Source organism: Panthera onca, chromosome B4, assembly GCF_046562875.1.
Source record: "Panthera onca isolate mPanOnc1 chromosome B4, mPanOnc1 haplotype 2, whole genome shotgun sequence".
In the NCBI taxonomy this organism is placed as follows: Eukaryota; Metazoa; Chordata; class Mammalia; order Carnivora; family Felidae; genus Panthera; species Panthera onca.
In genome coordinates this window covers 76,450,540-76,476,008 of record NC_138345.1, presented here as the reverse complement: position 1 = coordinate 76,476,008, position 25,469 = coordinate 76,450,540, and the positions used below count along the sequence as shown (strand labels likewise).

Below are 25,469 nucleotides of genomic sequence, written 5' to 3'. Positions count from 1 at the left end.
ACCAGAGTCTCCTTGCTCAAGCCTCCTTACTTCTCCCCAGTTGTTTGGCCCTAAGCTAAGCTCAGTTTTAGGCACTTCGTGGAAAGGCCCAAATACTCTTCAAATAAGAGAAGAACGACAACTGAAGAGATGGTTGAAACCCAGTTTATTAGACCAGAGGCATGCGTCACCCGTAGCCCTGCCTGCTGTTCTCCATCCGGTGCACACCCCTTGGCCTTGTTCCTGCTTCCCTCTGGAGAGGTCTGATCTCCAAGGAACTTCTAAGAACCAAGAGCTCCCCCAACATCCCATAGCCTCACTCTCTAGCTCCAGGCAGTGCACAGGTGACCTGCCACAGGTCCTGTTCTGGGGTTGGAGACCAAGAGACAGTTGGGCGGAGGAGGCCTGGGAAGGGGTAGGGCTCTGGCCTAGGGGGAGTGCCTGGGGGAGGGGGCATGGCAGGCCCTCTACTTCACTCATTTCTCATTAAGATAGGAAGGGAGAGACAGAAGAGCAGAGCTTTCAACTTCCCCTCTAAACCTGTATTTTTCCCCACCATTACCAAACCATACCTCACCAGAAAATAAAAGTGGTGGGCTTAGGTATCAGGTGAGGAAAGGAGGCTGGGCACCCAGAAGGAAGGAAAGGTCACTGACTAAGGACCTGAACTTCTGTCTCTCCAGCTACAAGACCGTAGCTCCCCTTGTCTCTGACACCCTTGGCTTGGTGTGCAGAGCAGATCTCCACTCCCTGGGCAGGGTCTCTTTCCGCAGCTATCCCTTCCCTGGGGAGGCCACAGTCAGCCAGGCAAAGGGCTTTGTGATTGTGAAACAGGGGAGGGAATGTTAAGGCTACGGGAAGGGCATAGGGTGCCCGGGTTGGGGGCAGAGGGTGAGGCCAGAAAGAGGCAGAGCTTGTGATTCACAGCTTCCTTTATGTCGCCACCGAGACAGTGCGAAGGTTACAATGCGCGTGTCGTCTCCTTGTGCTTCTCAGAGGGATGTGTGTACACAGTACAGACACCAGGGGAGAGAGTCCAACTCTTTATACAGGCGAAGGCATTCAGAGACCAGGGAGGGAGTAGAAACACAGAAAGGGGGAGCGGGAGGATGGTTCTTAGAGACAAGAGGGGATGGGGTAGAGACAGACAGAGTTAGGGGAAAGTATATACAGAGATATAGCAATATAGAGTCTGTATCATATAGAAATAGAAAATGCAGATGAGGTTGTTGAGAGAAGCAAATGAAGTTGGGGGAGAGGACTTGGGAGAGTTCCATAAGAAAATTTATGGATGCGGCCCTCCGCAGGGGCCCCTGGGAGAGGGACCAGTGAGGTTAGGCACCAGTGTCCCTCTCCCTGAGCTGGAAGCCAACCAGCTGGATCTTTCATGGGACAGTAGAGGAGTGCTACCTCTTGGGATTTCTCTCCAGCAGTTCTGGGGTGGGGGTGAACTTGTAGGTATCAGGATGTGGCCTACAGCACCAGGGCCACATCTTCTCCCCGTCATCCACTTCTTCGGGGTATTCCCATCCCCAACTCCCTAGATAGAGACTTCACATGTAAGGGGGTGGGAATGGGGACTAGGGTCTTAGTTCTTGCCTGGAAATTTGCGGTTGGGGGGACACTGGGCTGAGAGGGTCTCTTAAGGCTGGGGAAGCCTCCCCCCCCCCCGCAACTAGCCCTCCCCTTCAAGGTACATTCTCTGATTCGGGGCCAAATTCCAGACCCCAAGGATCCCCTCCACCCCCCACTGGGAGGGGCTTTGGTGACTGGTGGCAGCAGAATGTAGGTGGACAGTCAGATGACAGACAGCCAGACAGACATAATTCAGGCTGGGAGCTGGGGGAGGCAGCATGGAGCAGAAAGGGGCAGCCTGAGGTCACCTGCCCCATTCTCTCTTTTTAGTTTTTAGTTTTTTAGTTTTTTTAAAGGTTTTTTTTTTTTTAGATTAGTTTCAGTAAAAATAAAAAGAACGGGATAGAGGCAGGGAGAGGGCTCTATGGTCAAGACTCCTTCCTCACCACAGACAAGAGGAAAGGACTGCCCAGGAGTGGGGGACTACCTTGGGAGGGGGGAGTGAGTCCCCAGGGCAGATGCGGAGGGGCGCAACTGAGGGCCCCCTTATTCTCCTAGCCCTCCCCACCTAGGCCTTTGGTACGGTGGCCTGCGGGGCTCAGCAGGTAAAGTCCTCAAAAGTGCCTCGGGCCGGATGGTGAGGTAGGATGTTGGCAGCATACGTCATCCCAGCAGGATGGCCCCGGAGGCTCTCACACGGGTTCTAGGGGAACGGCACAGGACAGGGACTGGTTATCAGAAGGGCGACAGGTGGCGCTGGGGCTCGGGGGAGGCAAAGGAGAAGAGGTGGCGAGGGGGGTGGTCCTGGGGCTGGGGTGGGGGGAAGGGGCAGGGCCGGAGGGCACCCCTCTCTTGCTCCCTCACATGTCTTTTGACGTCATCCAGGCTAAGGGCCACACCCTTGTCCGCGCTGCTCCTTTTGGCCTCCTTCTGGCACTTTCCTCTTCTGCACAGCTTGTGCTTAATGACCTGAGACAGAGGTGGGGTGGTGAGTGGTTTGGCAGGCCGGAACCCTGCAGCGCCTGTGGCCCCACCCCGACGGCCCACCCACAATTACCTCATAGGCGTAGTCAAAGAGCTCCAGTACTGTGAGGATGCTGGCCCCAATGAACAGGCCCATCTGGCCTCCAATGTCACCTGCAGGGGAGGGGGCACAGGGAGGTTAGTGGCGTCAGGACACCTTGGAAGCAGGAGAGCTTACTGGGACAGGGACAGTTAAGTCGTATTTGCAAAAAGATCCACAGCCTTTGCACAGAAGGAGCACAAAGCGATTCTGGTGGGGTTTATTTTCTTCTCCGTGCTTTTCTGCATTTTTTTTTAAACTTTTCTAAAGTGAACAGGTGTCATTCAGAAAATATAAAATACCCCAACATTCATTTTCCGGGTAAATTTTCAAAGGCTTATGAAAGAGTCCCCCCTTCATGCCCACAGGCCTGTCTCTACCACTTTGCCCTAAGAGAAGGTTCAGCCCCCTCCTCCCACTATATACCGAGACAACAGAGTTTGGGGAAAGGACCCGGGGGTATGGCAGGCGAGGAAGGAACTTGCGGGACAGAGGTAGGCAGCCTGCTTTGGGTAGTAGGGTGTCACGCCATGCCCATGGCATGGGAAGGGGACAGTGCCATGAGCAGCTCACCCAGGAGCCCTGCAATTTCATAGGCCTTCTTCTGCTCAATAGTCTCATAGTTGAGGACTTCAAAGAAAATGTCCAGCACCAGGATGTTCTCCCTGCAAAGGGGTTGGGGGAGGAGACCTAGGTTCAAGTCACATCTCTGTCCCTTACTAGCTAGGTGACCTTAGCAAGTTATCCTCTTTGAATCTGTCTCCATGTCCATAAAATGAGATGTCGATGGGGGTACCTGCCTTTTAGGATTGTTGTAAGGATTAAGTGTGATGGCACCTATGAAAAGACACTCCGCACACTGGCAAGTGTGGAGTGACCCCAGTTGTAGCAGTGCGGATGAAGATAGAGAATGAAGCAAGGAGGAAAGAGAGGTGCTTTCTTTGCTTGCTCCAGCTAGATCTGCCCTCCATGCCCACCCCAGACTCCTTGGTTGCCTTCTCCTTGTTATCTCAACCTCCTCCTGTCTGCTGGCCCCTCAAAGCCCCGTTATACCCTTTACAGTCCCAGCCCAAGGGCCCTGCCCTGCACAGTTAGAGCCCTTACCCTATGTACTGCTCAGACTTGTTGAACTTCTTGGCCAGGTACTTGGCTGACGCTTTGCTGGGGATCTTGACCATGGACAGCTCCTTGCCGTAGCGGGTTAGGTTGCAGGGCATTTCACACACACAGTATTCCTGGTCCTTCTCCACCAGGAAGTCTGTGCCCGACCAGGTGAGAGGCACCAGTTGAGTGGGGCTCTTCGGCCAGCACCTTCCCAACATGAACATCCTGGCCCTGTCCAAAGGAAGCCTGGATCCCCTTCTCTTTACCTGACCTGTCCTTTGCCTCAGCCCTGTGCCTGCCCTGTGCCCACCCTGTGCTGATCCTCACCCAGCCTCCCCATGGATATTTCATAATCCTGTATCTCATTGCTTCAGGGCCCTTGGGGGTCAACCAGCTGAGGTGTTGATGAGAGAGGGTGAGGGCCCCTCCCGGGTGAGCCCGGTTCATTTTTCACAGGGGCCTCTAGAGATGCCATTCCCAGCCTTGCGGAGGTCAGACACAGGAGAGAGAGTTCAAGTGAAGCCTGATCCAGGAGTTATCTGAAGCTTCTGGGAACTTGGTCTGCAACCCCCATGCACGTGGCTCCTTCCTTCCCCCAGACTACCCCAGGACAGGGGTGCTCACCCAGAGCAGGATCCGCACACTCCTTGTACTGTTCTGGAGTGCAGTATGGGGCATCCCCTAACAGAGGAGAAAAGACAGTGGTGCAGGATGGAGATTAAAGGGGTCTTCTGATGATGGTGGTATTAAGGGCCTAGAAACTGGAAACTAGGAGAGGGTGGGAGGGCAGGACTAGCCAGCCCCCAGTCTGTCCTGAAGGTGACCCACCCCACAGTCCACACCCCTCTTGGATGCTTTCCACACTTTCTGACGGGTACAGTCAGGAATTGAGGTCAGAGGGACAAGAGCCATAGGCATATGGACGGGGCTAGAACTGTGGTGGGGAGAAGCCAGTTAATCTTGCTTCCGTGTTGGCAGGTGGTTGATATGCATGGGGAGCTGGTGAGAGGCAATGCAGGCTGAGGGGCCCCAAGACTGTGTCTGGAGCTTTGGGGCCTGACCTGGCATGTGCACCATGCGACAGTTACAGTTCTCCACCAGGTAGCGTGTCTCACAGTCGATGCGGCAGGCAGTTATGCTGTAGGAGTCGAAGAAATCCGAGTCCATGGTAACAGCTTTGCAGGTGCCCCAGGGCGGGGGCAGGTAGATGAGCTGCTGGGAGAGCCGGGGAGCTGGGGGGTGTGGGGACTTCTCCCCGAGTCACCTTGATGGACTTGTCTGACAAGATGCAGAACTCAGGAGTCCTGCCCCCTCTCCCTCTGTAGACTCTGAGGGTCTCAGAGTTTACAGAGCATTCCTGTTCATTCATGATTCTCACTAGTCAGACTGAAACCCAGACACTAGCTCACCCGTCCCTCCTGTATTGATTGCCCACCACTCCATCTCGACCCCTCAACACCCCACCCTGGGACCAGCCTCCCGTGGTCCTCTCACCCGCTGCTCCTGGCAGGACACAAAGGTCTGGAACCCTGGGGCCACACCAAAGCCCAGCTGGTCGATGAAGGGAGGTTCATCCTGACTGTGGATCTGCACTTTGATGCCCGCTTCGAAGGACGTCTCATCTATGGGAATGAGGGGGGTGTGTATCGGGAAGGCTTCTGACTCCCTAACCTCCTTCAGAGCTGGGGTCATGCCACCTCTCCTAGGAATAAGCACAGTGCACACTGGGACGGGGAGAGGGGTTAGTCTATGGGGCCCATCCCCAGGATCCTTTTGGGTTTGCTAACTGCATGCTGCCCTGATGAACCCTGCAACCTACATACTTTTCTTATCTGACTTCAGCTATGCATCTCGGCATTTCATATTCTTTCCCAGACACTATCTATTTCTCCCTCTCCTTTTCTCTCTTCTCCTCATGTCTCTCAGCCCCAAGGCCCCCTGGGACCAGACTAACGGCAGACGGCCCAAGAAGAGAGGGAGTTATTTATAGAGCGAGTGGCGGCCACTGATGGAAAGGGATGGCTGGTTACCTTGGAGAGTAACTGAGCCAGGAAGGGGGAGCCAGAGAACTGTGAGGGTGGCAATCAGGTAGAGTCGGAGATGGAGATGGCAAGATGCTAGGAAGAAGGGAGGAGAGCCCAAGTCCTGCCTCGGGTCCCACAGTGGAGCTAAGGAGTCCCCTGGTGGAGGCTGATGAGTAGGGCCATGGGAAGGGGTCTCAGAGAGAAGTGACATACCAGTCTCTCCCCATACGGGCAGGTACTCGTCCTGCTGGATGTCCAGCATGATCTCCAGCCCATTGCCAGTCCCACCCTTCATGGTCTTCAGCCGTGGACGCCCATCTCGGCCCGAGTTGAATGTGTAGCACTTTCCATACCGTGTGAAGACCTGGTGAAGGCAGAGTGAAGAACCTGAGAGTCCTGGCAGCGCCTCCTACCTACCAAGGGCTGTCCCCAGACCCCTTGGCTGCTCAGGAATGATTCCTTCTATGTAGCCCATTCTCCATTTGTCCTCCTCCTCCTCACTCATTCGCTGCCCTTCTTTGCCCTGCTCTGTGCCCTGGAAAGCTGATCCTGATGGAGTGTGCTGTCCGTGCCCCTTTGTCACTTGGACAGGCTCTGGGTTCGGGATGGCCACTGGGAGCTATCACTAAGGGATCAGAGGGCAGAAGGAGACAGAGATCCGGGTGTTCATCCTTCCCCACCCTTCTCCCCTCTGAAAATGTTCTGGCAGTGGTTTAGACCCTGAACTACAGACCCTGCCAGAAGGGCTCCCCGTATAGCACCGCTGCCTCCCTGTACCCCTTTAGCTTGTATGTGACAACTTCCCACTATCACTAGGTGCCTCAGGCCCCTTCAGGCAGAGTTTCCTTAATTCTGCCCACAGCTCTGTAAATAGACCCTTTGTTCAAGTCTTTTCAATTAGACTATCCGAGTAGCAGTCTTTTTCCTGCTGGGACCCTGACATATATACACCTCTATCACCAGGATCCCGTCACTGCCATACTCCTGGTCCCTCCTTGAGACCCCCTCCTCAGGCCCAAGATCCTGGGGCCTTCTGAGATATGATTTCTCTTCTCCCGGATTTTGCCCCAGGCATCTGAAATCTTGCTCTCCCCGAGATCCTTCCCCCAAACCAAGCGAAGCTTTTTAGTTTTCTCTAGCAAGTAGCCCCTTATGTCCATCGTTGTCCCATCATCACCAGAACCTGAAAGCGGACCTAGTTGCCATCCCAAGGACCATGCTCACCCAAGCACCAGCATCTCCTCTCCCAGGATTTGGTACTGAGCATTCAGGGCATGGTATGCTTGGCAATGTTTGTGCAGAACTATGAGGGCCTCAGAGGAGATCTGAGCCCTGGGGGCAGTCTCTCCAGCCCATCCCTCAGAGCAGCCCTTGTCACAGTTCTGACCACACAGCCACGGAGAGAAGAGTGAACCAATTCCTTATGGCCCTCTCCCTACTGCTTGCCTGAATGTTTCCAGGTTCCCACAAATGGGGTGAGTATGCTTTGACTACTGCTTGATGGTGACAGAGTCCACAAAGCAAGTCAGAAGGTCAGTACAGACACAGCCCAGGGAAAGAGAAAGACAGTGTTAGGCCAGACCAGAGCAGTGGGGGTATGTGGAGGTTCTTAAGAAATAGAATCCCTGTCCCCTTCCCCCTTCCTGGAACAGCCTCCTCCCCCATTCAGAAAAGAAAACACGTGCTCTCCTCTATTCTGTGGGTAAGGCCCAGAGATGAAGTAGAGACAGAACTCCAACAACTCCCAATCCCCCAGCCCCACAAGGAAGTTTTGTGGCACTCAGTCACAGGTTCCAGACGCACACCCACGCCTACCCTCCATCTGGAAGGTGAGGGACCCCAGGTGGCCCAGAGCACCAGCCCTGCCTGGGCTGAGGGCTGTGATGTTGACCAGTGGGCTGCTGCTGCCACCTGGTGGTTCTATGTGAGAAGTGTTCTACCCTCAGGTCCAGAGGCGGCTAAGTTGACCCCTTTGTTATCATCCCACGTTCCTGTATTTCCCGGCCCGCCTGAGATCCAGTGGCCAAAACCTCGAGGTCCCTGTCTGCGGTTGGTCCACAACACACTGATGACAGCCACCTGCTCCTGCGCTATGGATGAGGTGGGGGACGGAGGGACAGATGTGGGGGAAGGGAAGGCCAGGCATCTGGCACCTGGAGGGGGCAGGAGAGGAGTCAGGCCAGACAGAACTGGAAGCTGAACTGGGGAGGGGTGGGGGTGCCACTTGGTGCCTCAGCAAGGACCCTAAACTCCAGAGTGGGAGGGCAAGCAGGAGGCTGACTCCCACTGAAGGCTTCCCTGGGCAAGAGGATCCCTAGGCACTCAGAGCTGGAGGGGAAGGAGAGGATTTAGAGGAGGTCTGTTGTTCTCCCTCAGATACACAGATAGACACACACACACACACACACACACACACACACACACACATACACACACACTGTAGGAGGAACACTGAAAGACCACATGAGGATGCACTGACATCCCTGCTGTGGTCATTACTGAGAAGGGGTGTGGTGGGGTGGAGTTGGGGGCTGTCCCCACCCCTCCACCTCCCTTCCACGCTCTTCTTCTGTGCCTCCAGAGACCAGGTTATACCTGCCCCAGCTCCAGTCCAGGGGTGACAGTCAAAATTGTTAAGGCCAGGAATAGGTACCCACCATCAGACCAGAGGTTGACCCCAAAGACAGACTAAGGTCCTAGGCCCTGCTCGATCGCAGGGAGGTCTGGGAAAGGGCTGGAGATGCTGGAGAATATTCAGGGAGACACCAGGGGCCTCAGGGCAGCAGCTAATTACCAACTAGCACAGATGAATTTCAAGATTCTAACAGGAAGAGCAGGACGGCACAGACCCGAAAATAGCAGCCCGGTTCCAGACCCTGGGGCTCCCGGGGCAAGCTCTGGCCAGGTCTCTCTGAGACAGGTCCTAAAGTGTGGGTGGCCCAGGTGAGGCAGGGGAGGTGGTCACCAGCCCCAGCCCCAGGAGGCGACAGTCAGGGTGTGCCATGTCAGACACGCTTAGGGTGCTACACCCGGCCCGGGCCCCCACTCACCACCGAGAAGTTGTGGGGGCCACAGGGCCCCCCGCAGTAGGAACAATAGAGCAGCATGTCCTCCAGCCGGTGGCAAGAGCGATTGTAGAAGCGGTGCAGGTTAAAGGGCTCCCCAGAGAAGGCCTCAGGCCCCGGTGGGGCCAGAGGCACCCCAGGGTCGTCACTTTCATCCAGCCCCAGCATGGGGGCCAGGTAGAGCAAGTCGGGGTAGCTGAGCTGGGACAGCCGCACAGCATTAGTGTTGCAGAGGGTGACCGCCGGGAAGGCCAGCTCTGTGGTGGCCACCTCGTCTAGCAGAGTCACGTGCGGGTAGCTGAGGTAATAGGCAACGCGGTCCCCTACCTGGCACAAGAAGGCACCCAGTGCCAGAACAAAGGCCACTGCCCACAAGGCCTGCCTCGGCCCTGGACCCCCCTCCACGAAGATGTGGCTGGTGCCATGCAGGGTGCAGCTGTTGGCAAAGGCCACCAAATCCATGGGCAAATCCCCCTCTCTAGCCTTCTTCCTCACTGCCTCCTTTTCCTTCTCTTCCTCCTCTTCTGATTCTGACTTGTCCCGCTGCCGCAGCTGGTGCGGACCCCAAACATCTCCCAAGGGCCCTGGGGCTTCCTCTCCAGAGGAAAATGACACAGAGCAGAAGATCTGGATGGGCATCTTCTCCAGGGGCTTCCTGGCACTGGGGATTGGCAGGTGAAGGGAGAGACAGATGTGATTTCAGGCAGGGTCCGGCAGAGCCAGCCTCCCAGACCTTCTGCCAGGTCTCCTCCGCCCCGCCAGCCAGCTGTCCTTCTCTGCCAGGGCCTTCGTGGCAGTGTGGCTGAGATGGGGCTGAGACTGGGCGGGGCGTGGGGAGGAGGACCTGCCTGCTCTGCCACAGGGCGGGCCTCTGGGCTGATGAATAATGGATGGCGGTGGGAAAGGGAGGCTGATGGAGGGGAGGGAGCCCCTTTCCTGTCACCAGCTCCAGCAGGACAGAGGGGGTGGAAGACAGTGGAAACCCTAGACAAGCCTAGGGGCTCCAGGTGAGATGGGACCTAGCAGATTCCTTTGCTTCCACAGCCCAGAGCCACAGTCCCTGCCCCTCCCCCATGACATTCAAGCTCCCTATCACCATCCCATCGGTTCCTCAGCATCTCCCTTGGTCTTCCTGTCCCAATTCTGGGTCCTCGCCCCCATTCTCACCTGGTGCAGCCATTTCCCTGAGATATCAGAGCCTCTGCACTCTCGGCTCTCTCAGACCTCTAATTCCTCCATGACTCCCCCTGATCCATAATCCCCCCAATTATTTCACTGACCATATACCCCCATCATCTCCCAATACACACATATGACCCCAGTTCCCTTTCAGTCACTGCCCTGACCCCAATTTACCCTGTTACTTCCTGAACCCTTAATTCCCCTGTAATCATTGCCTTGACCTCCAATTTCCCTCCCGCCAGTCCCTGACCCCATTTATCCTTCCCTGCCTCCCCTGATTCTGGCTCAGCTTCAAGTCCTCACCCTCCCCTGTGCTGAGCAACACTTAGGTCACTTTCCCCTCCTCCACCTTTCCCTTCTGTGGCTTGGGGGGCAGCCCAGGTTCCATTAGCAGAGGTCTCTCACTGACCACAGACTCATTTATGGCCAGTTCCCGGCACCAGTGGGGGGGAGGACCCTGTCTCTTGCAGCTGAAAAGCTTCCTGGCAGACCACCACTCCCCCTCCCAGCTTGCCCACCCCTCAACGTCCAGGAGAGGAGTTTGAGGAATTCTGTCTGGTAGGTGGAAGAAATTGAGATCAGAGAATACTGCTAGGTCAGGTGGAGAGTGTCAGGAACCAACTCGGGGTGTTCCCCAAACCCTCAGCCTCATACATACACCTGGCTGCTCAGTCTCTGAGACTTGCCCCCAGTTTACCATTCTCTGCCCCCAGGCCCCTGGCCCCTCTGTGCGCTCTGATTACTCAGGGCCAATGATTGAGGAACTTGAGCCACAAGCCAAGTCTCTAGGGCCTAGAAGGTGACCTGAGGGGAGGAGTGGAAGGGAGGGAGAGAGGGGAAGCCTGTTAACCCTTCCTTTGCAGGACCAGAGGTAAGCAGTGGAGGTCAGATGAGTCTACCGGGCCTTGCCCTTCCTTAACCATCACACAGCCTCAGACCTCCTTCCCCCTCCTTTTCTCCCCTCCCTCCCTGCTCCCACACCTCTTCCCTTCTCTGTTTCCATGCAGAGACCCTGGAGTGTGTTGGGGATTGGAGGCAGGGTGCCAGATGCCAGCAGAACTGACTAATATAGGACCTTTGGCCTCAGCTTTGCTGCCAGGGACACAGAGGCCCCAGAAGAAGAGCGGTGTTTGAGCTCTGGCCCATCTCCATCTTTCACCATTGCCCTCAGACTGGCCTCCACCTCTTTTGCCTAAACAATGGCTTTCCAACTGCTCTCCCCAATCCCCTGCCTCCCAGTAGTTTCTCCCCACCTTATATAATTCTGACCATTCTCCTGCATAGAGACCTTCACGCCCCAGTGCCTCTTGGTGAAATCACCTCCATCGCAAGAGGAGCTATGAGGCCTTTGCAATTTACCTTCCAGCCTCCCTTCCCCAACCTTCCACAGCAGTCTAGTGCCTAGCCACCATGCCCTTCTCCCGTTTTGCATACACACAAGGCTCATCCACAGCTCCATGCCTTCCCTGGACTCCATCTGGAGAATTTCTACTCATTTATCAAGACCTTACTCACATGTTACTTCCTCCGAGAAGCCTTCCCTGATTGCACAGGACAAAGTTAGTACCCATTCAGGACACAGAATGAGGGGTCCAAATCTGCTCAAGCCCCTTCAGGCATGAGCAGTGACCAACAGGTTCTTGAAGACAGAGACCGTGAAAATGAAAGAGCAAGACCCAGGGACCATGTTAAGAAACTAGAACCAAGAAGACCAGGAACACCCAGGGCAACCAGAGAGGTCACTCAAGAGATGAGAAGAAAGATTACCGCCCCCCAACCCCCTTCGGCTGTGGTCCTCAGGCTTCTTCTGTGTGAATTCATGGGTTCCTTTTCTGTTTCTGGTCCCGTGTGCCTTTTCTCCACCTGGGCACCCCCCTCCCAGACCTCAGCTTCTAGAAGGCTTTGCATGTCCTCAGGATGTGTGTTTCACAGGTAAGTTCTAGGCCTGGGGTGAGGGTGGGGAAGCCACAGCTGCCCGTGCGTTCCACACCCACTAGAGGGCATTGTTCCCCTCCTTCAGACTTCTGGCCGGAGAGGTAGGTTAGACTTCCAGAGGGAAGACACCAAGACAGGGGACAGACACTTCCACCACGAGGCTTCACTAGAGAGAAGGGCACGCGCACACACAGCAGCTTCAGAGGACGGCAAATCCAGCATGGCAGGACACTTCTTCCCCCACACCAACACAAAGACCCACACTGCACACCTACACATCACTACACACAGCTGCCTTGTGGGGCAACAAAGACACACACACACACACACACACACACACACACACACCAACCACATTTCTTCCCTCCTCCATCCTCTAACATTCTCTGCTACCACATCTTGTTCCAGTAGACAAATCCAAAATTTTCACAGTAATAGGAGGTAAGGAAAGTATCAAGCAGCACACACAGACCGCCGCCCCCCCCCCCCCCCCCACCAAGCACACACAGAGGCCCCAGGAGAAGTGGCCAAGCAGAACGCAGGTAGGACAGCACTCGATTCTGAACCCTCTGTCCAAGGATGCAACCCTTCCCTGTGTCATTCCCTACCCAGCACTGCTCTTAAGCTGTGTGTGGCGACTCAGTGGTTTCTGACTTTCTCCACATGTCTTTCTAAACTCCCTGGCCCTCAACATCTGTACAATGTTTCATGCTCTTCAATTAATATCTCATGGGATCCTTGTATAACCTAGTGAATTAAGCAGGTTTGAGTAACTTCACCCCCCCCACAAATGAGGAAACTGAGGCACAATGATCTGTTCAAGTTTCATGGAGAGCAAGTAATGGGCATGAGACTAGGATTAGATCATCCCCCTCCAAATCCCTTCCTCCTTCTTCATTCTTTCATTTATTCATCAAATATTTACTGAGTATCTGCATACTGAGGACACGTGAAGAATACATAGGGGCACCTGGGTGGCTCAGTCGGTTAAGCATCTGAGTCTTGGTTTCAGTTCAGGTCATGAGCTCACAGTTCGTGAGATTGAGCCCCACATCAGGCTCCATGCTGACAGGGCAGAGCCTCCTTGGAATTCTCTCTCTCCCTCTCTCTCTGCCCCTCCCCCATTCCCTCTCTTTCTCTCAAAATAAATAAACTTAAAAAAAAAAAAAAAGAATATATAAAGGACCAGGATCTTGCCCTTGTGGAACTTACTGTCTGATGGGGGAGACAGACACCATTTTCTAAAAATTGCAAAACTAAATGTTTAATTGCAAACTACGATAAGTGCTATGAAAAAAATAATATGCTCTATGGGAGTGAATGACAGGGAGATCTGACCCAGCCTTGGGAATCAAAGCAGGTTTCTCTGAGGAAGTGATGGTTTAATTGCAATCTAAAGAATAAGGAGGCATAATTAGGTAAAGGTCTGCATGGGGGTAGGGGGGGAGGCAGGGGGAAAGAGTATTCTAGAGAGCAGAGTCATGCAAAGGCCCTGAAGACCACGGAAGGAGAGAGCTGAGCAGAGGAGGAGGTAGTTGGAGAGCCAGGGCAGGGTAAGAACAGGCTGGAGGAACATGCAGGACCCAGACCTCTCAGGGCCTTGAAGGCCACAGCAAAGATTCTGGTCCAAGGACAATGGGAGGCACACCGTGGGAGAATTTCAAGTGATCAGAACAGTGTTTTGAAGAAAGGACTCTGGAGTGGCCAGAGGGGTTGCTGGAAGACCTGTTAGGAAACGATTGCAGAGTCTAGGTGAGACGGTGAGTAGTGGGCTGACGGTGAGTAGAGGATAGGGATATTTGGGAGGCAACAATGGCAGGTCCGGTTAAGGGCGGTGAGGGAGATGGGAGTGTCAGGGATGATTTCTAGTCTGCATAAGTGGCTGTATGGTGGGGTGGCTCGCTAGGCCAGAACACAAGGCAAGGACTAGTTTGGGAGATAAGATGATGAATTTGGCTTTGCACATGCTGGGTTTTTGGAGCCTTGGGGACATCCAAGTAGAGATGTGAAGTGGGAGATTGGTCACTGGTGCTGAGGCTGAGAGGAGAGAGCTAGACTGAGGCATACATCTGGCACTCGCTGGTATATAGATGCTGACTGAAGTCATGCGTGAAGATGAGATGGCCCAAGAATAGAATAGAAAGTGAAAGAAAGAAAGAAAGAAAGAAAGAAAGAAAGAAAGAGCAAACAAGCCTGATTTGTCAATATCCACTGAAGCTAAACAGAATCCCAACCTGTGACTTAACCACAGCTCCTAGTTATATACCCAAGAAATGAGTATCTATGACAAGCAGAAAACATAAACAAGAATGTTCATGGTAGCTTTATTTATAATAGCCAAAAAACTAATAACAACCCAAATGTCTAGCAAGAGTAGAATGGATAAACACATCTTGGTATATTTATATAATGAGATACAACACAGCATTGACAAAGAGCTAACTACCACCACACCAAACAAGATAATGTCACAGACAAAATCGAAAGCAAAAGAAGACAAGCACAAAAGTGTGTATGGAGGATACATATACTCTAGGAACTTCAAGAACAGGTGGAACTTACCTGTCCCGACAGAAGTCAGAATAATGGTTACCTCTTATGGGACAGTACTGACTAGGAAAGGGCCTAAAGGAACTTTCTAAGGTGCTAGAAATGTTTTACACTTTTATGCCAATGTAAGTACATACTGATGTAATACGTAAAATATAACATTGTGAGATACACCAATGCAGGGGCACCTGGCTAGCGTGGGTAGGGCATGTGACTTTTGATCTCAAGGTCATGGGTTTGGGCCCCACAATGGGTGTAGAGATTACTTAAAGATAAAATCTTATATGTAAAAAAAAGATACACCAATGTAAAAATGTACTAATGAAAAATTCATCAAGTTGCACCATTAAATTGTGCCCTCATGATTTATAAAAAGAGAAAAGCTTGGGATTGAGACTTGAGTAGTGCTGACATTGAACAGCCAAGTTAAAGAGAATGAACTGGCAATGAGACAGAGAAGGAGGAACTAGACAAAGGAGGAAAATCGAGAGTGTGTGGGTGTCAGGACAGAACGGTTTTAAGAAGAGGAGGTGGTCAACCATTTTTTAATGTTATTGAGAGAGTAAGGATAAAGAATGTTTGCAGGATCTGGCCACATGGAGGTCCCTGGTGGCCGCAGCTAGAACCATTTTGGTGGAGTGCTGGGGGCAGGCAGATGGCAGCCTGAAGCAGATTGAAGAGGGAGTTTGAGATGAGGAAATGGAGACAGTGGAATATATACATCACTTTTCAGAATTTTTTCTGTGAAAGGAAGCAGAGAGATAGTGTGCGAGTTGGAGCTGGAGGGAGCTGTGGAGTCGAGAGACCTTTGGTTTTGGTTTTTATCTTAACCTCAACCCTGATACATAGCAAGTGCTCAATAAATGATAGCTGTCGTTTTAGCTATGTATTTCTAGATGGGAGAATCATAAGCATGTTTCAGTGTCAGTAGGTAGGTTCCACTGGAGAGGCAGAGACCGAGTGTAGAAGGAGAGGCAAAATCTTTAGGGTAAAATTCCTATATAGGTAGGAGATCAGATGGAAAGAATAGGTTGAGATTTTCAGCCTAGATAAGAGGAATGCTCCCCTTTGGGGATCGCTGCCCAAAGGAAGGGCGAGTTCTTGGCTGAGGCTTCTATCTTCTGAGGCTTGTATCTTCTCTGTGGAGCAGGAGGCAAGGTCATCTGCTGAGGGTGAGTGGGGGGGCTAGGAAGGGCGGCTGTTTGAGATGAGTGGAGAAGTCTACAGTAATCATTGGGAAGAGCGAGGTGACCAGGAAAATACAATGGGGTTGCCAGGTGGCACAACAGGCCCATTTCAGGATATTGATCATGGGCACAAGGTGATTTCAAGCTGGCCTATTGTGTGACGTCCTCCGGTAAAGCTTGGTTGCCCTAGAGCCACCCTGAGGAAAGCCAGTGGTGGGTCTATCTACTAAGGTCAGGATTTGGCCAGGTGGTGCAATGAAAAGGCAGAGGAATCAAGAGACTTGGTGTGGCCAACCTGAGGCTGGGGTTCCTTCTCCTTTGTACCCTTTTCCTTCCTGCCTCCTGCTTCTTTAGAGAACACGGCAAGCTGGGAAGCCAGACACACTCCTCCCCCCACCACCCTGCTCCACACATCTGCTCCTACAGTCACACACAAAGAACCTGGATCTAGAAGATCTGAAGTCAAGGTCCCACTCTGGCATTCACTGGCTATGTGACCTCAGACAAGTCACCTAACATCCCTGAGCCTCAGTTTCCTCATCTTTCAAGTGAAGATATTAATATCTTCCTGCCTCCCAGAATTGAGGACCATGAGCTAAAGCAAAGGGAGTTTGTATATTGCAAAGCTCGACTGGAAGAGATGATTAATTTTGCTGCTATGTGCTCTGCATGCAACCAGAGGTTTGCCTGCACACAAGCTCCCTCCCACAACCACACTGAGCGGCGTGTGCCCCCATGCACATCCACACACGTCCACCTCACCTAATCTACATCCCCATTCTCTCATCCTCAGACCCCACCATGGAGGTGCACATGTGTGCTTGCCCACTTGGGGCCCACATGCAGCGAATGTGTCATAAGGAAGGCTGAGTTGACTGCTATTCACGGTCAAGGCCACTGCAGCCATCTCACCCCTAGGAATGTCCCCAGCCTGGCCCGATGATGTGACATACTGATTAGAGACACACAGCACTAAGCTACACAGCCCCACTTCCCAGGGCCCCCCGGGACTGCAGCCACATCAAGGAGGTGCAGATGAGAAGGGTGAGAAAGGGTTTTCTTTCCAAGAACTCATAGTAGCTCAGAAAAATCACAATTTGTCCTCCCTTTCCCTGGGGGGTGGCCTTAGAAAACCTGGGATGCCAGAGTCTCTCTCCTTAGAGTTTCTTAAGGGAACTTCCCCTCAAGGTGAATACACAGCCTTTTTGTGCTCATTTTAACATTTTCCACAAGGAAGGGGCACCTGGGTGGCTCAGGTGGTTGAGCATCTGACTTCAGCTCAGGTCATAATCTCACGGTTTGTGAGTCTGAGCCCCACATCAGGCTCATTGCTGTCAGCACAGAGCCTGCTTTGGATCCTCTGTCTCCCCCTCTCCCTGCCCCTCCCCTGCTCACACACACACTCTCTCTCAAAAATAAATAAAAACATATATATAATTTTTTTCCCCACAAGATGTCTGATCCATGTGTCCAGAAAAGTCAGTACCATACATCCATTCCACACATGGGCCAGCATGGGCTTAGCTAGAGAGTCCCAGAGGCTGAGGGAGGGGCTGCCCCCAGGCAAAGAAGAATTTAGCAAACTCCTTAGAGCCCCCTTTCCTCACAGGAAATTGGGCCTAGAAGCTAAGAAGTGAAGCCAGATGAAACTATGCCTAAAATAGAACCCAGGGGTCCCCATGCCCAGCCTCGCCCTCTGCCAGAACTAGGCATCACTTCTCATTCTTGCTGTCTGCTTCCCAGTTTGGCCTCCCAGAATCCTCACACAAGAGTCCTGACTGGGAGGTTCTCAGCCGGAGGGTAGAAGTTCCTGGAGCAGCCACCTCAGACCTACGTGAGGGCAGGCTGGTGCCTCGGGTGCCTGGCTGGAGGCAGAAAATGACCCCTGCTGGAGAGCAGTGAGCTGTGCATCTGCTGGGGGAGGATGGCAGCCGGTGGGGGGTGGGGGTGGAGAGTCACCACACATTCTATGAAAGTGGAGTTTCTCGGGTGCCTGAGTGGCTCAATCAGTTAAGCATCTGACTTCAGCTCAGGTCATGATCTCACAGTTCGTGGGTTGGAGCCCCGCGTGAGGCTCTGTGCTGACAGACCAGATGGAGCCTGCTTGGGATTCTCTCCCTCTCTCTGTCTCTGCCCCTCCCCTGCTCTCTCTCTCTGCCCCTCCCCTGCTCTCTCTCTCTCTCTCAAGAATAAATAAATAAACATTAAAAAAAAAAAACAAAACTCTAGAGTTTCTGAATAGCTGAGCTGGCCTGGGGAGATTGGAAGGACTCCACCCAGATGTCGAGGGTCCTCTGGTACCAGTCACATTACTCCCTGTTCCCTGAGGCTTCCTTTGTTACTGCCGCCACTCTCTAGGCTCTGAGCCTCTCTGGGTACCACACTTAACTCCAAGCTCCCTGAGGGCAGGGACTGGGTCTCTGGGACCCAGCATGGGGCCTGGCCCTTAGAAGGGGCTCTGTCACAGTAATGAACCAAAGTTGAAGCATGCTCAGAAGCAACCTCCACCCGCAGCAGAAACGGGACCTCCCTGCAGGCCTCCCTCTGCTTCCCAGATGGATGCATACCAGGTGCAGCAGTGACCATACCTTTGAGTTTTCCGCAGGCTGGGGCAGGAGAAAGGCCCGCGGCTTGGAGGTGCTCCCTCCACCCCTGCACTTCCGACTCTGCCCCCAGAGGCACTTAGTTACTTACATCAATTCCCTATTACTTTAGCCAGCAGCCGAGAGATCAATTAACTTAGAGTAGCCTCTTAGCTGGGAGAGGGGTGGAGTCAAGAATGGCAGGGGAGGAAGAAAGGACCGGGAGAGGCAGTGAGAGAGGAAACTACGTTATCCAAAGGATGTTTGTGAAAGAGAGACAGAAAGAGAGGGAGAAACCCTAACCACGGTCCCCGGGATTCTTGCATCCGGCTCTAACTCCCGTCTCCTCCCTCCAACCTCAGGCACTTCTGAGGGAGGGAGGGAGAGAAGGATAAGGCTGGAAGGAACGCCCTCCTCCAAAGTTAACTTCCCCGCTCCAGCCTCTCCGGTCCCTCTGCAATCTGTGCATGCTCCCCGTTAACCGCCCCCCCCCCCCAACAAAGACCACTGGGCCTTTGCCCCCGGGCAGGGTTGCTCAGGACCCTGCTCTCTATGTAGCAGTCTGGGCAGCTTTTCCCCTCAGCAGCCTCCATTCCCTGCTAGCTGGAGGGAACAGACTCAGTGAGGTCTGAGCTGGTCTGAGCTGCTATGCGGTGGGAGGGGGATGAGGCAAGCCAGGGCGTGTGGGTGTGAGGGGTGTCAGTGAAGGGGCAGAGCCAAGTCGGGGATAAGGATGCTCCCATGCTAGCCCTGGCTCTCTCTGGGACCTGCACCCCGGCTCAGCTTGCTATAAGATGGCTGCTCCCTCCCCTCTCCAGGTCCCAGGATCACCCACCTACACCCACTTCTTATATCTGCTTCTTACCCCTCTAGGTGATCCAGAAGAGTCCTGTCCCCTTCCAGAATCTTAGGGGGATTTCTGTGCCTCTGGGTCCTGGCGGGGGGGGGGGGGGACTCCTGTAGGCACCTCAATCCCTTATCCCCCAATTCCACCCCCACCTGAGAGAGAATACTATCTCCACTGCATACCCACCCCAAGGATTTCCATTTTCTGCCCTCCCCTTCCTTCTCTTCCAGGGTCCAGAAATGAATTCCCCACTCTCTCTCCCCCAGGCAAAGGCTCTGGGTCTCAGCTGGAGGAGGGGGGTGGCATAGGGCTGACTGGGCAGCCATCTGCCAGCCCCCTCCCCTGGTGCTGTTCAGCATTCCAGCCACACAGGCGCTCCCACTGCCAGGGACAGATAAGGTGCAGCTGGAGGCTGGCACCAGCTGCGACTGTGCTCACTCCCTCCGGCCCCCACCCAGACACTGGCAGACAGCTGCGCCCCTGGTCCCCCTCCACGGAACCCCTGCCCTGCCGTGGCCTGGCTGGCCTCTGCTGGCCTCGAGCTGGGGTGGGAGAGAGCGGAGCCTCAGACCCTGTTGCCCTGGCAACGAAGCACCCCGCCTCAAAGGAAAAGAAGTGGACAGGGAAGACAGGGTCCTTGAGAGTGGGTCTCTGGTTGCTCTTATGGTAGCTCAGGAGAGAGCCGCTAATGTCTACCCTCTGCCCTCTGCCTCTTCAGTCCCAAAGAGTTTCCAAATCAGTTTCTCCCAGATTTAGCCCAGGTTCCCCAAACGTATTCCTACTCTCCAAAGCCGACTCAGCTACGGCTGGGGGATGGACCCAGTCAAACACTCTGTGACCACCAGTCCATCCCCAATGGTTGAGCTGGATTCAGAAGCACGTCTGGGGGAAACACTTGTCACTGCAGACCCCTGCTAGAGAAGCTGGGGTCTTTGAGGGACCAGAATATGCCCTTCCTATGCCCCCTGAACTGTCCCCCACGAGCAAGGTTCTCACTGTTGGATCAGCTTTGCCCTTGGAAACCAGGAGAGGAATTCACATGTACCTCTGCATGCTATATTTTGCAAAAACTGTGAGCCAGGGCTTGGATTCCTAGTTAGAACCTCTGTTTCAAGGCAGCAGAAGATGCCAGGACAGTCTCTCCGGAGCTCTGACCCAATAGGCAAATGCTTTCTGTCAGTGCCCTGTCTGTCCAGGGGCTAAGTACATACCTCTTGGCCTAGCAGAGAATGGCAAGGATGGAGAGGCAGATGTTAACTATTAGACCAAAGAAGAAGAGAGAGAAGGTGGAGCATCAGGCAAGGAGTGTCTGTGCCCCTTAGTACCAGGGAGCTGGAGGAGAGGGCCTGAGCCCTTCCTTTCCACTGGGGAGATGTCGGACATGGATTCACAACCAAACTCCCATGTGTGTAGTAACATCCCTATCGGCGGAAGTGGTATAGTTCCTGACATGGAAAGAGGCGGGCAGGGAGATCTATGAGAGAGGGTCGAAGGAGGGGGTGAGAGGTTTGGGTGCGGCCAGATTCAGGGTCAGGTCTTTGACTTGAGCTCAGAAACATCCAAAACCTAGTCTTCCCTGGCGACCCAGAACCAAGAGGTGCCAGTGCTGGGTCTGCAGGTTACTAGTTCTTGTGTCTCCCCTTACGCCAACCCCAAGCAAGAGGAAGAACTCAGATTGTTCCAGAGCTTTGTGAACCAGTCATATGTCCATCTGTCTACTTAGAATTGTTCCCTCAGATAACATGGACCGATCACATTTCAGTATCTCCAATTTCACGAACCGAACGTGTCTCGGCATCACCACTTGGAATCTTTCTGGGCATGAGGGACAAATGGAGCCTCAACTGAACCCTTTCTATGGACTAATTAAACCCCCGCTTTACACCTTCTCCGGTTGAGCCAAGTAGTCTGCCCACCGTCCAGAATTACAAGCCATTCAAGCTAATGGGTTTTCTCTTTCTTGCTGGTCCCTTCTGCCTGTACACTGGGTATGTTACAGAGGAGGAAGGCTCTGTCTTACTTCTACCTTTGCCCACTTCTACCACTCATGGGTATACAGTTGGTGAGCCCGGGAACCCTTTGGTCTCAGGCTCTGGAGAATCCAGGACTTTCCTGTTTCGAGGAAGGAAAGAGGGAAGTGGTTAATGCGCCATTCTACGCCCCCCATCAGCTTGGCTCGGCAAGGAGTGTAGTCTTGAAACCTTTGTCCGGCAGGATTGACAAAGGCACATGAAGCTGGTCGGCAGAGCAGGGCGTAAGGAAATTGGGAATCCTTGTGTAACCTCAGCAGGAGAAAACAAGCATGGCCACAGCTCCAACATTTCTACACAAGCAAATGCAGTTCATGCTCCCATAATGCTGGGAGGAAGCAGGCAAGGAGGGGAGGAAACGGGCAGGGAGAAAAGGGAATATCTGAGAGCGGAGAATTGGGGGCAGGCATGGATAGCAAGGGGGTCCTAGGGGAGGCTGGGTTTTCAAAGAGCAATGATCAGGATTGGAAATGGATACAATGACTCCAGGGCCAACAATATTAACAAACAGCACACTTCACTGGAACTTAATGAGACATGAGTTCTAATCCTGAATCTGTCACTAACCAACTACGCGAACTCTGTGCCTCAGTTTGTGCATTTGTAAAATAGAGATAATGTGGCTGTTTATCCAGGGGATTGAAGGACAGCCTACAAAGCATTCTGAAGGGTTATAAGCATTGTTCTCTCATCTGGTGTTATTTTTCACACATGGCTCCAGGTCCTCTGGGCCCTTTCCAGCCTGTCTGGTTGTAACTGCTCAGGAATCTATAGGACTTGCCCAGGATCACCTGGCACATGAGATGCAAGTCAGTTCCCCTAACCCTCCTTGGGATGCTGGCTTTGAGGCAGCCCCATCTGTGGGGAGTGGTGTGTGTGTGTCTGCGGGGGCATCTCCATTTTAAGGAGCAAAGGGATGAAAAAAAAAAGCAAAGGGAACTTCCAGTTCAGCCATGACTGTGTACCCCAAATAATCTCTCCTTCCTCAGACCCTGGCTCTGTGGGTCTTGCTGGCAAAGGGGGAACCCAATCGGACAGTATGTGCATGTGTGTGCGTGTGTGTGTGTGCATGTGCGTATGTGTGTGTGTGTGTGTGTGGACAGGGGTGGCACAGAGAGAATTACCTGTCTGGCTGTTTAAGAGAAAGCTTCCCTTACTTCCCAGTTTTCTCAGTGCTTCCCAAACTTAAGTCCAAATCATCTGCTAAAATGCAAATTCTGATTCAGTTGGTCAGGGGAAGTGGAGTAGCTAAGTCCTGCAGTTCTTTCAAGCTCCCAGGTGATAGTCCTCAGACTTCATTTCAAATAATAAGGCTTACCCACCACCATGTCCAGCTCTGACACCTGCAGCCCACACAGTAAGCTGTGAGGTCAAAGCCATGCCAGGTCGTGTGTGTGTGTGTGTATGAGTGCATGTGTCAGCCTGATGTGTGTTATGCACTGTGGGCCCTCTTTCCTGCCATCGTGGACACAAGGTGATGCTCAGGCCCTCACACAGAGCACACGTGCCCCTGTGCTGAACTAAGTCCCGTTCGGACAGAAGCAAACCCCAGGGACCCACAGCTTCCTCTCCCAGAGTAGCAAGCTTGAAGAGAGGTCCTCGGCTCCTAACCTCCTCCTCTGGGGGCAGGGCTGACTCATGCCCCACACCAGGGGACTCACTCACCACCTTGAAGTCTTCAGCGCTGCAGACCTCCCCCCGGAAGTGGCAGGAGAGCAGCATGTCTCGAATGTCGTGCCCTGCACGGTCATAGAATTCCCGCATGTTGAAGGGCTTGGGCTTGAAGCTGCGGAAGTTGGCCTTGTCCTGCAGTATCTCCAGCTGCTTTTCATCTGCCATCTGTGTGTCCGGTATCTCATACCTGGAGCCCAGGGGTGAGCAGCGCATGGATCAGCATGACCTTCCATTCATCCCTCCACTGGGCCTCCAGTGTCCCATACCCAACCTCGGTGGGGGGGGGGGGGGGGGGGCGGGGAGGGAGGAGGGTAGCAATCAGCCCTGGGAAGCAAGCCTGGGCATAGGCACAAGGAGAGCTGGGTGTGTCCAGAGGACCTGAACCCCGGGGTCTGAGAAGACAGTAGGAGCTGCCGTGGCCGCATGGGTAAGGGAGAGGTGGGCAGAGACATCAAGGCAGGAACTATCTTTATACTACAGTCCCTACCCTTTAAAGATAGAGGAGAAGATCAAGACGCAGCAGCAGGAGGGTGGCAGAGGTCATTCCAGAGAAGGTGCTAATGTCTCATAGCTCAGGCTGCGTAGGGGCAGAGCTGTTTGGGACTATGCTGGGATCAGAGGTTGGGCTCCCTCAACTGCGTGCTCAGCAGCACCCCAATTCCTTTGCTGTGAGTGGCAGGCTTGGGGGGCCTAGAGGACAGGGTTGTCCGGGCTTTACAGCAGGTTTGGAGAGGCGAGCCCCCTGATAGGGGTATCCGGGAGCTGGGATGCATGCAACTCCAAGGAGCCCGGCTAGCGGATGGGTGGGAGCCGCCCACCTGTTGTTGAGCAGGGCCAGCAGCTCCCCAGCGTGGTACAGGTCATTCTTGGAGACTTGGCTGAAGCGGAACTCGTTGAGATTGCACAGCGTGACGGCGGGGAAGGTGAGCTGGGAGGCAGCCACCTCATCGAGCTTGGTGACGTGGTGGTAGTGGAAGTAGTACTGCACTCGCTCGGTGCACACACACAGCAGCACAGCCAGCGAGCCCAGGAAGCACAGGGCCCAGAGCGCCCGCTTCAGAGACAGCCGTTCGTAGGAGAAGATGTGGGCCAGGCCGTGCAGCGTGGAGCTGCTGGCGAAGGCCTGGATGCTCACCGGCTGGACGCCACCCACCTCTTCCTCCTCGGCCTTCAGTTCCATCCTGGCCGAGGGGGCCCTGGGGAAGGGGGGTGGGGAGACTGTTATTGTCCTGAGATGAGAGTACACCTGGGGGGCCCTGCACGTGTGCCCATTCGGAATCCCCGTCACCAGAGGTCACTGCCCCTGGGGCAGGAGACTTCCCTCTGTGTGTGAGCCCGGAGGTGGCCGGCCAAGGGACACACTCGTAGAAGAGGGTTCCTCCAAATGCGGGGGCACAGGGGTCAGCTCAGGCCAAGAGAATGCCCTCCCAGGAAAGCTTCCCAGGCCAGGGGAGACCCCAGATATAGTCATTGGAGGGCGAGAGGGAAGTCCCAATATTTCCACAGGCAGGCACAGGAGTTCCCTCCAGATGTGGGGTCACTCTGGGACAGGAATGTCCACCCCATCCTAGAGACGAAAACTCCCCCAGATGGACAGAACCCAGGGTCAGGAGCTCCTGGCCAAGGGTGTCCCCAGGACTGAGCTTTCTTCTGGCTGAGCTAAACCTGGGCTAACCACCCCCCCGCCCCGCGAGGTGGGGAGGGGCCCAGCCCGAGTCCTCACCTGCGGGCGTCTCCAGTTCTCCTAACCGCGCAGGCTATGTGTGTGTCTATTTGGGGTGGGGGGTGGAGGGCAGCCGGAGGTGGATGCATGGGGGGGGGCACGGTTCCCTATGACAGCTAGCTGTCCCCGCCCCGGACGCAACCCCCCCACCAGTCCAGCTTCTCGACGCAGCCAGATACCCTGCTCGGCCCCCGCCCCCCTCCCCAGCCACCGAGCCGCCCCAGCAGCTGGGGAAAAGCGAGAGGGGAGGAAAGTCTCGGCTTCGGGGCGCTGGGGAGTCCCGCAGCCAAAGGCGGGGGTATCGGAAACCCACCTGAGGGGGCTTCGGGAACCCGGCAAGCGGCGGCGGGTCCTGGGGCGCGGGGCCGGACTCGGGCTCAGCGCCGAGCCGCGGAGGGGCTCATGGCCCGGAGCCGGAGCCCGCGGCTGCCGCGGCACGCCGCGCAGAGCCCTGCAGGGAGCGGCCCGCCCGGCCCGGCTCCGCTCGGCTCTGTCCGCCCGCCCGCGCGCGCTCGCTCGCTCGCCTCGGCTCGGTCCGCCCGGGCTCGGCGCGGTGCGCGGTGCTCTCAGCCCCGGGATCTGCAGGGATCCATCGTCCGGCCGGGAGGCGGCGGGAGGGAAGGCGGAGGGGGAGGGGAGAGGGTGCGCGTGCGCGCCTACGGGTGTCTGCGAGGGTGTCTCTGGGCCGGTGTGAGCGCGGGGCCCCCGGACGCAGAAGCGGGACCGAGGGCTCCCCCCGCTGCCTCGCCCCCTCCTCCCGGCCGCTCTCGGCGGCTCTGCCTCCCTCCGGTCCCGGAGCCGTCTCTCTGCCTGTGAGGCCCTATGGCTTGTGTGTGACTATGTGTGAGGTGTGTGTGTGCGCGCGCGCGCGCGCGCGGGAGGGTGTCTGCCCCCAGCGTCCCCCTCCCCGCGCTGTCTCCTTCGGATCGATGCTCCTGCCTCTTGCTGC

General features: G+C 54.6%; 1 protein-coding gene across 4 annotated transcripts; it reads right to left on the bottom strand.

Annotated features, from left to right (window-relative positions):
• Window positions 1-134: 134 nt before the first annotated feature.
• ASIC1 (acid sensing ion channel subunit 1) lies at window positions 135-25,469 on the bottom strand. Of its 4 annotated transcripts, none has more exons than XM_060657669.3 (12): window positions 24,834-25,469; window positions 23,616-23,993; window positions 22,789-22,984; window positions 5,959-6,109; window positions 5,216-5,343; window positions 4,783-4,936; window positions 4,346-4,402; window positions 3,722-3,875; window positions 3,191-3,282; window positions 2,612-2,691; window positions 2,419-2,523; window positions 135-2,257 (listed from the first exon to the last, which is right to left on the bottom strand). In XM_060657669.3, the coding sequence occupies exons 2-12, from the start codon at window positions 23,975-23,977 to the stop codon at window positions 2,153-2,155; spliced, it is 1,584 nt and encodes a 527-aa protein (XP_060513652.1). In that variant the 5' UTR covers window positions 23,978-23,993; window positions 24,834-25,469; the 3' UTR covers window positions 135-2,152. The 4 variants fall into 4 exon arrangements, with proteins under 4 accessions (XP_060513652.1, XP_060513653.1, XP_060513654.1 ...); XM_060657670.3 differs by having other exon boundaries at window positions 4,783-4,933; window positions 24,834-25,468; XM_060657671.3 differs by lacking the exons at window positions 22,789-22,984; window positions 23,616-23,993; window positions 24,834-25,469 and adding an exon at window positions 8,796-9,610.